This window comes from Fundulus heteroclitus, chromosome 19 (assembly GCF_011125445.2).
Source record: "Fundulus heteroclitus isolate FHET01 chromosome 19, MU-UCD_Fhet_4.1, whole genome shotgun sequence".
In the NCBI taxonomy this organism is placed as follows: domain Eukaryota; kingdom Metazoa; phylum Chordata; class Actinopteri; order Cyprinodontiformes; family Fundulidae; genus Fundulus; species Fundulus heteroclitus.
The window spans coordinates 7,133,027-7,149,307 of record NC_046379.1 but is presented as its reverse complement, the minus strand read 5'-3'; the positions used below and the strand labels follow the sequence as shown (position 1 = coordinate 7,149,307).

Here is a 16,281-nt window from a genome sequence, read left to right as displayed (position 1 = left end):
ATTGGCAAACCATCTTATTTACCTTCTCAAATCAAGGACAAATACACATATTTTAAGAATATTTTACTTATTTTAAGTTCTGTTTTTGCAGTGCAAATTGCCCAGGTAAAAATAATAATCCATGTATTTAAATCCTGGGACTCGGTGGAAAATGGGCTGTGATTTTAATTTAGGGTAGAGTTAATGTATGTTTAAATATTTCAATGTATAATAAGTCAGCAGTAGTGCAACAAAATATAGACTACATTTTTTTGTTTAAACATCAGCGTTAACAGGATGTCAAACAGTGTTTTTTGCCACAAAAACAAATGGATCTCTTTTGCGTAAACTATTTTATCATCGTATTTATGGATAAAACTGTGTGTGTTTTTCAGATCGGACTGGAGAGAATGGCCACTGAGCACACTCGGCTAATTTACATGACCACAGGGGTTCTGCTGCAAAAGCTGGTTTTGGCCAAGTCCCTCACAGAGTATTCTCACATTTTTGTAGATGAGGTATGTGAAGAGAACAGTTGTCTGCATGCTTTTCTCCATCATACGGTCCTAAAACAGATATTTTTTGCTGTTGTTTGAAGGTATTTTCTGTGTTGAATTAAATGGTATCCCTGCAATATCACTCTCATCGCATATTACTGTACCGCCCTTTTATTGCTGAACCCCTGTAAATGTTGAGTGAAACTTGAGGTCATATGTGCAGAGATTTTTAGGTAGAAAAAGACGACAACAAACTCTGGGCTGCTTAATTTCAGCGCGTTAAAGAAATATCTGCTCCCATTAACATTTAACCACACAGCTCATAAGAAACCACAACTTCTATTGTGATAAAACACACAATGCATCAACATTAGGGCTGCACAACATATCCCTAATATATTGTCCTCGCAGTATTAGTTTGTGCAATAATAATCCCACATAGGACTGTTTGGAGTGCAACAATTGTACAGATGTTCACACCAGACACAAATGAGTCTAGTATTGAAGCACATATGAGAAAGAGGTTAAAGAAGAAAATAGGCGTCTGTTGCTCCTGATGTCCTCATTGCATTATTTATTATCACCATTCCAAGATTTTCTAATATTATGCAGCTCTAATTAACTAAAATATGCACTCAATCAGAAAATTTACAGGAAATTATAGCGTTATTAGACTTTTGATTGTTACAAATATCACAATCTTATATCACATCATACATATCTTTTTCTTTTTCTTTTTAATGGGTGCCGCTAAACCCAACAAGAACAGGATTTTACTATAACAGGGTTCCCGCTGATCCTTAAAAAGTCTTAAAAGGCATTGAATTCTGTAATATAAAACTAAGGCCTTAATTGGCATTAAAATGTCTTAAATCAGTCTTTCTTAGGTCTTAAAATTGTTACCAGGTCATAAATAGGATTTAGTTTTTGTAATCCTTACCAAACAGTAAAATAATTGACACAATTATATATATTTTTAATTTACCGAATGGCTCAATGTAACCATTATTGGTTCCGTCCCGATAGCGGAACCAATAAAAACTGTTGCGGCCGGTCCATAGCTGCGAAAAAGAGTTGGCACTGGTTATGTTGTGCTTTTTAAAACTGATTTATAGTTTTAGTAGGGAACAAAACAAAGTTTGTGCATTCAGTTCAGTAGTTGTTAAAAATATATCTGTAATTTGTGTGTTTTTTAGCTTTATTCCTATATGGAATGTTTTTCAAAATTTTAAACATGTCTACTGGGCCACAAAGTAATGGTTTATGTTAAAATAAACATTTGGGTGAAGTTGTCGCAACCAGGTTTATCTTGTTTATCGTGATGTTGGTCTTAACTTGTTATTTCAAGTGGCATTAAAAAGTCTTAAAAAGTCTTGAATTTAACTTCCCTTATGCTGTAGGAACCCTGTATAAGCTTCACCACTCTGAAGTCTAACCTTTTAATGTCTTTGGCTGTGATGAAGGTTCATGAGCGCAGCGAGGAGATGGACTTTCTATTGTTGGTGTTGAGAAAGCTCCTTCATTCCAACTCTTGTCATGTCAAGGTAACTGGTTGTTTCAGGAAACTTCTGCATTGTCTTTTCCCTATGCATCACTTCTTGTTAATTTATATTTGTATTTTGGGCAGATAATCCTCATGTCAGCCACCATCAACTGCAGAGAGTTTGCAGACTACTTTGCCACGCCGGTGTGGGGCAAAATGAGCCCTGCTTATGTGTTTGAAGTGGAGGGAGCACCCTACACTACTGAAGAGTTTTACCTGGATGACCTTCAGAAACTGCTTCCTTGCAGGGTGAAGAGATCTAAAAATAAACAGCGAACACTGCTTGAACCAAGCTGTTGGTTAATGTGTGATTTTATTTACATTTCTTTTTCAAATCAGGTTGAGATGCCTAATACTGAGGACCTGTTTATCTTGCCTAGCATGTATAATCTTGCCATCAGTCTAATTCAGAGCTTTGATGAGATGGAAGGCAAAGATTTCAGGTGAGACTAAACTATAATAAGGCTTTTGTCAGTTTTAAATCTGCTAATCAGAAAATCTAATTGTCATTGATGTGCCGACTGTGTGAGTAGCAAAGCTGAGAAAGATGGAGGGATGACTTTGACAGAGAGGGGAAGTGTTCTGGTTTTCCTTCCTGGTTTACACGAGATAAACACCATGAAGGAGAACTTGACCAAGCTCGTTCACCAAAGGTGAGCTACTGAGTTTACTTTTTGAAATGTTTTTTTTCACGTGTTTTTTTTTTTTTAATATTGGCATACAAAAAGATGAGTGGAACTGGACTGCTGTGGTTTTTCTGTGTGCTAATAGATACATTTACTTTCATAATTAAACTTGTTGTATTTTAAGTATGTCATAAATGTGTGGCCGTGCTTCAGATTGCAGGTTTATCCTCTCCATTCATCTGTGACTCTAGAGGAGCAGAACGGTGTGTTCCTCTCCCCCGTCCCTGGGTACAGGAAGGTAAAAGCTGCTGATTTTACTCTATATGACATCTGTGCCCACAGTGCTTTCTTATGAAATTTCTGTGCCTGACTTCTCAAGTTGGATATTTCAGACCTGTTTAGGTATGGAAGGTTGTTATAAGTATGGTTTCCTCCATACTGCTTTAGAGAAGAGTTTTCTAAGGTATATAGCCACATTATACGCATATAAAAAAAAAAGACAACAAACCATTTGAACATGATAAAATAAGGTTATATACACTAAGCGTCCATCCTGATGGTGTATTAATGGTCCTTTTTGAGTCAAAAAATAACCCCAGCAATGGGCGGGATGATCAGATATAAATAGACGTGGCGCCGTCTACCGGCAGTACTGTAGAACTGACAGAAAGCATAAATTAATACATCAGTATAATAATGCAGAACCAAGCCTGATCCTCTGAAATGCCTCGTGGTAAAGCAGCCGCACAGCGTGATCGAAAAACAACCGTTACTAATTTAAATAAACCGATCTACAGCAACTCTAAGAGCCTCATATCAAATATTAATTTCCCTTTAATAAACGCAAGCAGGGACAGCGCCAAGGTAAGAACTAATCTGTCGACCTATTTATGATGTTGTTTGTACTTCAAACTGTAGAGGCTAAGAAGAGCATTGCTATCATCAAATCAGAACATTTCTGACGTCAGACAACTCTGCAGTCACACCCGGCAACTTAGCGTTAGCTTCCGCTTCAGTGAACACCAACATTCATACTGTATTCCCAAGTAACATTCCTGTATTTTCCCTCTTGGAACTATATATATATATATATATATATATATATTTATTTATTTATTTTTTTTACTGGATCTTGGACCGTTCTTCATTGTTTCCATTATTTCGCTGGGAGATGCTAATAGCCATTAGCTGCTTCCTAGTTTATCCCCTCCTGCACACGCTCAGTGTTGTGCTTCCATTGGTTTTGTAAATAAAAATAATGGCTTTATTTACTAACAAACTCAGCAAAAACAAGGAGTAAAACGCCAAAATAACTAACACGGCAGCAAGATATGAAAATCTTTCATAAAAACTTTGTATGCAACCAGAGCGAGCTACTAATGTATGAATTAAAAAAAAAAAAATTATGCGTCTTTAAGGAATGTAAATTTTTTTGTTTCTCAGTTCTGTCATTAAATCTAACAAGGGTCGATTTATTTCTCTCTTCTCATTTCTGTTTGTTTCTCCCCAGTTTATTGCATTTACAGTTAATTATTACCCGCAAAACTAGAGGGAATGGATGTTCACTGGTGCCTTTTCCCCCCTCAGTATCATACTTAATTAAGGCTGGTTAATATATCAAGATTTTTAAAATATCTGGATCGTTTTAAAGATATGAGATGAGACTATATCATATTGAGATGCCCTATTAGAATTAGACTTATGTGTTCCAGTAGGGTATTTTTCAGCTGCTTATCATATTTATCTACAGCTGTTTATTAAAAAATGTGCCTGTATGCCATTTGGGATAAAGCTTTGATTCAGAGATGCCTTTTTACTTTATGAAAAGAAAAAAATTAGATAATTATCGTTTATTGATATTCAGCCTAAAACTATTGAGATATTAGTTTTAGTTTATTGCCCTGCCCTACGCTTATTTATAATTTCTGTTATGGTTGTTGTCATACTGGAATTTAAAACTTTATAGCAATGCAATGAAAAATCTGCAATACTCAACTTTCTGAAGGTACAGGTTCCCTTATAAAAGAAAAAAAAAATGACAATACTTAAACGTCCTTAATTAGGACAAACCCAATAAGTAGGAGATAATTCAGCCCTTGTTTTTAAAAATATCTAATTTAAAAGTTAATTCACCCACTTGTTCAGCAAAACGGTTAGCTTAATGTCCTTTGGGAGGTTTACTACTACAACTGTTGCAGATACAGGAGCTTTACTGACATTTTTTACATTGCTCTCAAATTCCACCGTCATAGCGTTAGCATACCTCATCGTTCGTTTTTCTTCCTCCATCTTATAGGAAAGTTCCTCCTAACTGCGCTTTTATTTATTTATTTATTTTTTTGATATTTTCTCTAAATAGGGTTTTGGATGTTTTTCTGGCTAAACTCGACTTATTGAAGTTTAAACTTCCAGCAGCAGGTCTTTGTTGAGATGAGTCTGTTTCTGCAGCGCTGCAGTCAAAATAAGTGCGGCAAAATGAATGGGTCGGTTTATATTTATTTTTGACGCAAATTTTGAATAATGAATTTTTAAGTCAATTTGTATCGAAATATCAATTGACAACTCTTAAAAAGTAAGTCTACAATAAAACCTTTTTGTTAGGAAATTTTTGGACATCGTCCACTCAATACCACTGACTGGAATGCCTACATATACAAGTAACAGTTAAAGTTTGATTAATACACTGTAGATGTAAAATGCTCTACATTCCATGAAATTGTCGGCTAGTGTCATAGTATCTAACAAATTATATTTCAATGATGTGCTTGTATATGTATTTCCACTCCTCCTCCTAAGTGTCTAATTTGGCAGTTGCGAGTGTGTGTAAACTGGGTTCCTATGATCTTATTGACATATAAAGTTTTGCTATTAAAGTGGACGATTGATGGTTTATTCTCTATATTCACCTTCCGGTTTACTTTTAGTTCTTATTGTTGCAGCAGTTGTTATTGATAGAAGTCCTGTCTGTTGTAATCCTTGTCTTTAAATGTGCTGATGACCTCTTTACCTTCTCAGGTGATCCTCTCTACCAACATTGCTGAGAGTTCGGTGACTGTGCCAGACGTCAAATATGGTTCTTTTTTTTAAATTATTATTAATCTTTAATCAGAATCTTGGCTTTTGTTTAGCGTAGTTTAGACTAAATTCAACAGATGTTTTACCCTTCAGTTATTGACTTCTGCCTGGCCCGTCACCTGGTGTGTGATAAAGATACTAATTATCAGTCTCTGCACCTGACCTGGGCATCCAAAACCAACTGCAACCAGCGCAAAGGTAAGCAGCTGCAGCACAGATCTAGGGCTGTGACGATACATTGAGCTCAAAGAAACGACTTGCCAACTGTGTTTCATTTTAGTTTTTCAAAAGTTGCTGGTGTTTTAGAACGAGACAGCGGTCTGCTTTCTGATGTTGGATGTGTTTGTGGCAGGGAGGGCAGGTCGAGTGTCAAAGGGCTACTGCTACCGGCTTGTGACTAAAGCTTTCTGGATGAACGACATCCCTGAATATATGATTCCTGAGATGCAGGTAAGGGAGAGCCAATGACCAACCCCCTTTAAAGCTGCCTTCAGAAAGCATCGAAAGCAAATAATCAGCATGTTGTGCCTTTCCTCAGCTCGCTCCTCTGTCAACCATCCTGTTAAAGGTCAAGCTGCTGGACATGGGAGACCCTCGCTCCCTCCTCTCTACAGCGCTCTCACCTCCCAACCTCTCTGACATTGTTAGGACAGTTCTCCAACTCATAGAGGCAAGTAAAGCTGTGAAAAAATGCACTCTACCAGAAAAGAGACTGTTGTGCTCTTACACACTGTTTTAAGTTATTACATTTTTAACAAATAACTCTGTTAGTTATTGTCCGGTGAATATCAGCCCAAACAGCTGATATTAGGAATATAGTTGAAAGGAATGATTCGAGCACTGGCGTTCTTTTAACAGCAAACTATGCACACATTCAAGAACTCTTCAAGTTAAAGAATTTATTAACAGAACTAAAATGAACATCACTATATAATGCTGTTGATCTGGATTAACACTATTTCAATCAGCAAATCCTACTACTAAGCAAAATTAAGATAAAAAGAAGCTAAGGAACTATGTAAACATAAAAGAAACAAAAGACAAATTAAAAGTGGTTGATCATCAGAATCATTCTGTCAAATCTGGTTCACTGCAGAATTAAGTTAAAGAACCAAACTTCATCTTGAAGAACATGGAATGAGGTTAAATTAGTTTAACTAATTCAGAACAACATTTGGTATGCGTTTCAGCCCATTGACAATGCAAATCCTGAGTTAAACAAACATTACTTGATAAAACAACATTTTAAAGAGGGATTTGCTTAGTAACCTTAGGACACTCGATTTATTAATTTGATTATTCCTCCAGAAAGTAGGGTCGCTGAAATCGGTTAATCCTAAAGTTATACAAAAACACCATTAAATCAATATTAATATATTAACGCAGCGAAACAAAACAAACCTTAAGTTTGAAATGAACCGTAGTCGCATATATGGGAGGAGCGAATGTTATCCGAAAGCTAATAGCATTAGGCTAGCTGACGTTCGGTGCTAACTTTAAAAAGCTTCGGCTTTATTTTGGTCGTAATGAGCGGAATGGGAAAAATTCCCATTAATGTATAAAACCCTTGTGGAGATAGTTTGTTCTAACTGTGAAAACACATTTGAATTACATCAGCATGGCATGGTTTTGAAAAAGCTCCTGCATGTGAAACTCGAGTTCTTGGTGCCTGTAAAAATCTGAAATTCCTTTGCTTACAACCCACTCTGATTTTTCCTCGTTGACTTGATGGCACAACAAGACATTTGTGAATTTTTTTTTTTTTTTTTTTTACGAATGTGAATATTGTGCTGATTTAGGCAGGTTGCAACTCCATTGAATTTAGTCATTTTAGTAATGGTGGATGAGTTTTATGATAGGAGACTTTATTGGACTACAAAAAAGGCAGCTTAAGGTAAGTACAATTTTCTTGAAATGAGTGTATTTGTCCTTGATTTGAGCAGCTAAATAAAAGTATCTGCTACTGGAATTAGTATTTTTACCCCTAAAATATGATAAACTGCATTGAAATAAGATGGAGTTGAGTTCCTATTTTAAAGCTATAGTTGGTAATCCTTTTCAGAAACACTTAATTATACTGGGTAAAATCGTCCATATATCCTGAAAGTAGTCAATACATTACATATTCAGAAAAAAGGAAGTTAAAAAAAATTATTCTGTGGAAGCTGCAGGCCTGTAAAACCTCTAACCAATCTTTGCCGTTTGGTCTGAAGGACATGGATGTGTCAGTTTTGTTCCTGCTCTCATTCCCCTCTGTCCCTCAAGTTCTCAGGTATCATCTTATCTTTTAGTTGTCCCACATGTCGATCAGTCTGACGCGCTCATGTAACGCCAGTGTCTGTGCTCGTTTCCACTTGCAGGCTGCACATGCGCACTTCTAATGTTTATGTATCTGGTTAGCTTAGTAGTTAGCTTAGTGGTTAGCCGTTCATTGTAGCTCCTCTGCTCTTACTTTAAACATGGCTGAGGGGCACAATAAGTAAACTGCGTTCATGTTTATAACAAGAGAAGAACGCCTCAGTAGAAGCAAATTAGACCAGAGTGGATTTGGGAGATTTCTTTTCATGCGATCCCTTGACTAGCGGAAGAGCGGGTAAGACGTTCTGACGGATGCACAGTTATTCAAAAAGGGACTTGGGGAAACTTCCAGAAAAATCATAACCTGACTCCGCCAGATGGATTTGCTTCGCATATCCATCTGTAAACCTTCCGTTGAAGTAATTTTTGGAAGGGGCGAAAATACTGGTTAGCTGATTGGCCTATGTTGGTGATAGACGGGCCAAATAAACCAATCAGATCAACAAAGCATATGACGTACTAACAGTGACGACGAAAACACAACCACAAGCTCTTGGCGAAACCGGTCGGGAGAAGAGCAAAAACATCTTTTCCTCTGCTCTGGAGGCTTTTCTCAGTGTTTTGCTCTTCTTTCAGTGAAGAAATACTTTGTAATTCCGATAAAACTTGCTCGATAGCCACGCTAACGCTAGTTTCATCGGCTGAAGCCGCCATGTTCTTTAGACTGAACTGTCGCGCTTCTCGTTGCGTCACACCTCAACCCGCCTCAAAGCCAACGCTGATTGGACGTTCGTTTGGTGAACGGCTCCAAATTTTCTTTAAAGGAGAAGTCCGGTCAAAATCAGAATTCAAACTGCTGAAAGTACTTTAAATATAAAACTACTACATACTGTGCAAAAAATTATACGTTTTTTTAATTATGAATAATTTTCATTTAATCATGTTTATGTGGAGGAATCCATCTTGGTCAAGAATAGTACTGTCACCTCCCATTTTTTGACGTCACTCGGCGGACCCTCAGTTGAGCAAGTTTCAACGCTCTGTTTGTCACGGCGCACTATTTTCCAACATGGTGACGGCTGGTGCTCTGTACGAAGCAGAGAGTGATGAAGTACTTAGTGACAGTGATGAGAGTTCTGTGGAGCTATCATCATCTGATAGCGATATGGATTTTTTTAGAAGAGTTTCTTGACAGAAACCGGACTTTTGACGGAATCCAGCGTACCTATTTCCAGTGCAAACTCAGTCGGGTCCTACAGTATATATGTATACACGCGTGTGTGTGTGTGTGTGTGTGTGTGTGTGTGTGTGTGTGCGCGCGCGCTCCGCCGCAGCACGGCTTGCCGGCGCTGCAGCGGAGCACACACACACACACACACACAGCGGAGGAGAGATCGCTGAAGTGACTTAAGTTATATATTTGTCCTCTAGTAAATAGGGCAGGTGGTCATTATTGTATAAATATTAAAATATAAGAGCGTTCCAGCACATGCTGGGGCGGAGGGATACCACATGTGATGTGGTATCCCTCCGCCCCTCTGCTCGGTGACCATCCCCGCAAATTCTAAATAAAAAATTCTAAAATAAAAAATAACTTACCGAAAATCCTCGCTCTCATGTCATGTTCAAAACATTCTTCTTCAAAATGGTTGCTGCATATGACGTGTTTTCTCTCTGGCCAGGAGTTAGATGGCAAATCCGCTCTGTTCAAGTTGGCAATCCAGCACCGAGCCCGGTGGCTCATGAATCGGGAAGTTGAAATAAGCAATGTTTTTTCCACTTTTACCAGTTGTGTTGGAACATCCGATGGCCATGCACGTGGGCATTGTTGCTTCAGCAATAGCTCTTGGGAATGTCAGCGGTGAAGTCCTCTGGAAATCCTAAAAAATTATTGATGATCGCAGCTGTGTAGAACGGCTCCTATTGACTTTGCATGGAAAGCGGAGAGAAATGCTGTCGCCGCTTCCGCTTTTCCACGCCCCAGGATGTGATGTCAAACGCCCCTTACTGCCCAAATATGGGCAGTAATGTCAGCCCCCATACACAGTGATTCAGACGACAATTTATGTTTTTATTTTCTTATTGATTAAAGATAAGTTCATTAAATAACCACAAACGTATTAGTTTTAGTTATAGCTAATGATACCCTGATTTTTCCTTGTTGACCGGACTTCCCCTTTAACAGAAAGTAGCCAGACTGATCTGCGAGTGAAACCTTGAAAGCTCGCAAGATCAGGATGGTCTCACGAGGCTAGAAAAATCAGACCCTAACTTTAAGTGCAAAAATCGTGTTCCATTGGCAGATCACTTAAACTTTTCTGCTAAAATCAAGGACAAATGCACTAGTTTAAAGTTGGTTCCCTTTTTGCAGTAAGCAAGGCTGCAGCTAATGAATGTTGTGTTGGGTGGGGTTTAACATCTCTAAACTTATAAGACTAAATGTAGTATTATGCTGTCTTTAACTCTGGTATGATGTGTAATTCCTCAGATGGGTGCGCTGTCTGCCAAAACGGATGGCGATGGTCAGACAGAGGATGGAGACCTGACGTTTCTCGGCCGAGTGCTCGCCCACTTGCCTGTGAACCTTAACTTGGGAAAGTTAATTGTCCTGGGTCATGTCTTTGGCTGTCTGGATGAGTGTCTCATCATAGGTCAGTCATCAAGTTTTCTGCAATTGGTATACATCTGTTTCCAGCTGTTTCAGTGTCGTCCTTTTTGAACAACTCATGCTCAAAAGCATGTGGATGATCTCACAGGGTTTCCCCCAGAGAATGTGCTAATCCTGGCGGAAATTATTTGTTTTAATACATTGCCTGAATCCACACTGCATAAAACAAACTGTACCAAAAAGAGTTATCAGAGGCACACAAAGTAAACGAGGTGAATGAGTAATTGAAGCTGTGTGTGAATCAAATTCATGGAATTATTTTAGTGCAACAGTTTCAGAGACAAAAAAAGACTACTTTAAAATCTATATTTACGGCATATTTGTTTCCCTCTTTGTAATTTGGGGTGGGATCACCAGCCCTTTTTTGCATGCATGATCCATTTTTGCCATGGGTCTGCTCTGACTCAATACAGGGCTTTCAGTACAAGGCAGCATCAGCTGTGGTGTGCCTGTGAGACAGTGCTGAGGGAAGTAGCCTGCTTGCTTAATTTTTTTCTAAACACTGAATTTTTGCTGCTTAAATTGTAGTCTGACTTTTATTTTTTTTTCTTTGCTATTTCTTAAGGAGGCATGGTTGCAATAACGTACAATTACTTTGCACTTTCCTCATCAACTTGGTGCAACGTAAAAAGAAACAACCCACTGGCTCTGAATTTTCTGCTTTTTTGTCCCAATATTTCATACAAGCTTATCATGAAAATGCAGTAACATCTTTAATAGCTGCATCTCAATTATGTATTATTCTGTTTACATGTTGGTTCCTCTTTATTTTCAGCTGCATCACTCTCTCTGAAGAGCTTCTTTGCCATTCCAGCCATGCAGCAGCTTGCAGGCTACAGGTGAGTTACATCCAGCATCTGCACTAATTCGCCGATATGATATTACTGCCTGTTGCGGCTCTGCTTGGGTAGCTTTCTTTGTTAGGGAACTTCTTATCTGCTAATCAGTATAGTTGTTATATCCACTTGTTGCTGCCTGCGTCCTCACTAAGACTAAGAAAGTAGAGCACATCACCCCAGTTCTAAAGTCCTTCCACTGGCTCCCTGTATCTCAGAGAACAGACTTTAAAATCCTTCTGTTAGTCTATAAATCCCTGAATTAGCACCTAAATACATCACAGACTTGTTATCAGAGCATCAACCCTCCAGACCACTCAGGTCTTCTGGCTCCTGCCTGCTCTGCAGAACCAGAACCAGAACCAGACATGGAGAAGCAGCATTTAGTTCCTATGCTCCACTGATCTGGAACAAACTTCCAGAAAACTGTAAAAGTGCTGAAAGCCTGAGTTCCTTTAAATCAAGATTAAAAACATATTTGTTTAGGATTGCCTTTGACTGTTCTAGTTAAACTGTTCTACTGAAACAGCATTAGTTCAACTTTTTTAGTCCAACTGTTTATTGATGTTCTATTTTGTTTGAACAATTTATTCCTACTTGCTTATATTCTGTTTTATTTTCCTGTATTTTAATCATGTAAAGCACTTTGCATTGTCTCTGTACTGAATTGTGCTATGTAAATAAATTTGCCTTGCCTTGGAGAGCACCTGCTGTTATTGCATTGCTGTAAGGATGGTCTTTGTATGTTTTTATTCTTTCTATGATTTCAGGAGCAGGCTGGCTTTTGCCCGTGGTTCCCAAAGTGACTCGATAGCTTTCGTCAATGCTTTCAGGGTGATTATCCATCGTATGTTTCATTTGATGTTTTTAAAAAATATATATATATGTATGCCTGTTAAAAAAACTTATTTAATTTAGGCATGGCACTCTGCTAAAACAATCGGACAGCTGAGACACCCAAAGGTAAACACTTTAATTACAATTGTTAAACAATATTTTTCTGCCCACTAAGAAATTTATGTTGTCAGAAAATTCTCACAACTGTGATGTTAATTTTAATCAAATCAAATCGGTTGTGTATCAAAATGCCAACTGACAGTTTATTCCAGTTCAGCAGCGGCTTGTTTATCTGCACCAGGAATACTAGAACATTAAAATATGTATTTTTTTTCCAGGATGAGCTGAGCTGGGGCAAAGAGAACTTCATTCAAATCAAGAGGATCAGAGAGGTGCAGACATAACCGGGAGCTTGGTCATTTAACTTTTATTAATTACAGAGAAATAATGCTTTTTAAATTTAGATTGTTTTGACTGTAGACGGGTCCAAACCAGTGATTCTAAAATGTTTTGTTGCGCCGCCCTTCGAAGAAGGAAAAATATTCTGACCCACCCACAATCCCAACAAAATGGGTCAAAAATGAAACTTTTATCGTTTTCCGTTTTAATGCATTAAAGCTGTAGTTCTGAAGATTACCTAGAATACCTTTTAAAATTTATAACTTATTTGGGTTCATTTATAATCTTTAACAATGGTTTCTAACCACTAGAATGTTTCAACATTACCACACTTTAACTCTATAATAACAATATAAATGGCTCTTAGCCCGCCTGTACTTTCAGTCAACTTTTAGTTAGTTATGAACCTCATATGGTAAAAATATCAAGCCATTAATATTTAAAGACAAACTTCGGTTGCATTAGGTTTTGTATGTTTTAGGAGTTTAATAGTATTCATCATACTACTGACCGCAGGTACAGTTCAGACAGCAGGGGGTGCTGCTGTCACATTTACAATAATTTAGAACGCAGGTATTTTCTGGATGAAAAAAGGCAAGGCTGTTCTCCCCCCCCCCCCCCCCCCCCCCCCCCTACAATATCGGGGGCGTGCCCCACTATTTGAGAAGCACTGATATTCCTAAACATTCATACTAAAATGGCCAAGTGATTGCCATTTACCCCGTTTTAAAATAATGCTGACCTTTTTGCGTTGAAATCAAGTTGTACGCGGTAATGGGAAACATTTTAAGCATCTCTAGCTACGTTTACATGGGCAAAAGTAATCGGAATAAAGGGTCAATTGGAATAAAAATGCATCATGTAAACACGACAATTGGCGTATTGTGATCAGATTAAATTTAATCGGAATGAAATTGTAATCTGAATGAGTGGTGGTTTATGCTGATTAATAATCCGATCAGCATGCAAGTAAATGCTTGTCAGGATCAAGTTATTCTGAATGTGGCAGCCTGAGTGTACATGTGTGGCCGGCCGTAAACTTGACGTATTTCCACGTTGAGGGGTGGAAATGCTTCGGAAAGCAAAACTGTTGGGGCTACAGATACAATCTTTCTGTTGGAAACATTGAACGAGCTCAAAATTAATATTCAGTAGCGACTCAACTGTAATCAGAAACTCTAATGCTGCGTTCACACCAAACACCTTATCAACGTCAAAGGTGTCCAACGGCTCAACCGAGAAAGTGGCTTGGCTTTATTTACTGAATAATATAATATGATCTGCGCCCTGTCTGAATTCGCCAGATAATTCAGAGGTGTTTTGACATCGGTAAGTTTCACCACGTACTGCAGTAGCTGTGCGCTAAAGACGGTTGCTTTCAGCACTGTTTATGTCTCACCTGAGGCCAATTTTAACCTGCTGACTGGCATCGGTGCCCGTGTCTCCCAACAGGACACAAAGTACAGCTTTCCCTTTTTCAGCTGAAGAGTATCTGTCCATCTGTCTTAGGTTAGTGGGTGTCTAGATGATGACATTTATCAGTGATCCGAAGTAAAAATATTTTCCCTGTTGGAAAATCCTCCAGTCCGTCACATAGCAGAGTCTCTCATTGGTTGACGGCCCGCGTGCAACTGCAAAAATTCACATTTTCCAAGTCTAGAGGCCTCTCAGGACCTCTCCACTCTCTGCTATAGACGGTAATGTTTACTTGTTGGTTCATAGATATATGTATATATTTAAGTATATATATATATATATATATATATATATATATATATATATATATATATATATATTAGGGCTGGGCAACGATTAAAATATTTAATCGCGATTAATCGCATAATTTGCCTGATTATTAGCGATTAATCGCATTGTATTTACAAACTCCAAGAATGAATTCAAAAGTAGTGTAAAGAGCACTTTTATTTTAATGTTCTGCTGCCATATGAACAAAAGTGTTGTAACATTTGTAGCACTTATCAGTAACATATTTAGTGTAAAGCTCAACTTAAACATGTAAAACAAAAAATAGCAATAATAATAAATTAAAGCTTATTGCCACTGACAGGGAATTCTCTTTATGGGGAAAAAATCTACCAAAAACAGGCAATTTCTGAGGTAACCGCAGGGAGCGGTCTAATGAGTTAATGCGAAAATTAACGCGTTAACTTGCCCAGCCCTTATATATATATATATATATATATATATATATAGACCACTAAGAATGTAAATGAGACATTTACATTCCTATTTCCTTTTTTGTATTTTTTGGTATTCTTTTTTGATCCATTGTAGATATGAAGACTCACTGTATATAACTGAATGCACCTTCCCTACTCTGCACCTTCTTGTAAGAGCCGATGTGACGAGTGAATTTCTCCATTGTGAGATCAATAAAGACTATATTATCTTATGTTTAATTTGAAGTACCATTTAAAATTGCTATAAGTTGCACCTGACGATAAGTTGCAGGATAGGCCAATCAATGATATAAAGTGCGATTTATAGTCCGAAAATTACGGTACTGCTTTGTTTACTATCTTATGTTGTTCAGCAAAGACGGAAGTAGTTCTTGTGTGTTTTATTTATTTATTTATTTTTTTTAAGGCCCCAGTGTGTAAAATTTTCAGACTGGGGCCTTACAAAAACAAAAGAATTACAACCTCACTACGTGTGTAATAACTACTACAGAAGCAGCAGAGTATCATGCATGTGACACTGTAAACATCTCCTTAATGTATTTGGTACCAAGCTGCTGCTTATAGCTACGGTCATCATGTGAAAGGGGTTTTGCTAGTTTTCCTCTAAAGTCGTTTGTAAAATCCGCAAGTCTTTCCTGGTTATTTTCTCTTCCCTCACGTTAGGCAAAGAGTATGAATCGTTCTCCGTTTCTACAGAAAATGACAAGTAGAATGATCTATGGCCCTCTTTGCTTGTTTATACTCCTCCTCCACCAACAGCATGTCCTCTTATAGGAGACAGATGGATGAAACGCGTATGGCTGACAAGTTTGTCCCCTTTAAGCTTCTGAAATCAGAAAATAGCGGCGCAACAGGCACCTCCCAGTGGGTGCACCCACACCCATGTATTTATAAACTTCTAATTCTAAGTTATGAGGATGCTTTCATTTTTGATTTGAGGTGATTAGACTTTGCCAGAATATGTATTTATAAAGGCAATACTTGATTTTTGCTAATTACAAGCCAAATTAGTTACACACTGTCCCTTTAAGGGAAATTTGATAACTATGCATGTCAGACAGGTTGTATTCTGAATAAAACCAGGTGCATATAAACGCACATTATGATTGGCTTAATTGTGCTCCCACACAAACGATACAATCCAATTATTATGTATATTAAAAAAAATCTGAATACATTTCAATCCGATCATGAATTTTTTGCATGCAAACATAGCTACTGTAGCCATCATTTACACTGATGATGGGAAAATAAGGAAGTACACCCTCCAATCTTTTTGCATTGGTGGATGGTATACCTTCTTTGCACCATGACAGTATCTG

General features: G+C 37.8%; 1 protein-coding gene across 2 annotated transcripts in view; it reads left to right on the top strand.

Annotated features, from left to right (window-relative positions):
- tdrd9 (tudor domain containing 9) overlaps positions 1-16,281 on the top strand; it is a 53,571-nt gene that overhangs the window by 17,031 nt on the left and 20,259 nt on the right. The window contains exons 5-19 of one of the 2 annotated variants that reach the window (XM_036150766.1): positions 375-497; positions 1,940-2,020; positions 2,104-2,268; positions 2,359-2,462; positions 2,553-2,672; positions 2,859-2,943; positions 5,661-5,718; positions 5,814-5,918; positions 6,073-6,170; positions 6,259-6,390; positions 10,507-10,669; positions 11,462-11,525; positions 12,293-12,356; positions 12,441-12,485; positions 12,698-12,751. In XM_036150766.1, the coding sequence (XP_036006659.1) occupies positions 375-497; positions 1,940-2,020; positions 2,104-2,268; positions 2,359-2,462; positions 2,553-2,672; positions 2,859-2,943; positions 5,661-5,718; positions 5,814-5,918; positions 6,073-6,170; positions 6,259-6,390; positions 10,507-10,669; positions 11,462-11,525; positions 12,293-12,356; positions 12,441-12,485; positions 12,698-12,751 (1,461 nt within the window). The remainder of the gene's footprint in view (positions 1-374; positions 498-1,939; positions 2,021-2,103; positions 2,269-2,358; positions 2,463-2,552; positions 2,673-2,858; positions 2,944-5,660; positions 5,719-5,813; positions 5,919-6,072; positions 6,171-6,258; positions 6,391-10,506; positions 10,670-11,461; positions 11,526-12,292; positions 12,357-12,440; positions 12,486-12,697; positions 12,752-16,281) is intronic. The other variant, XM_036150767.1, reaches the window with a different exon arrangement.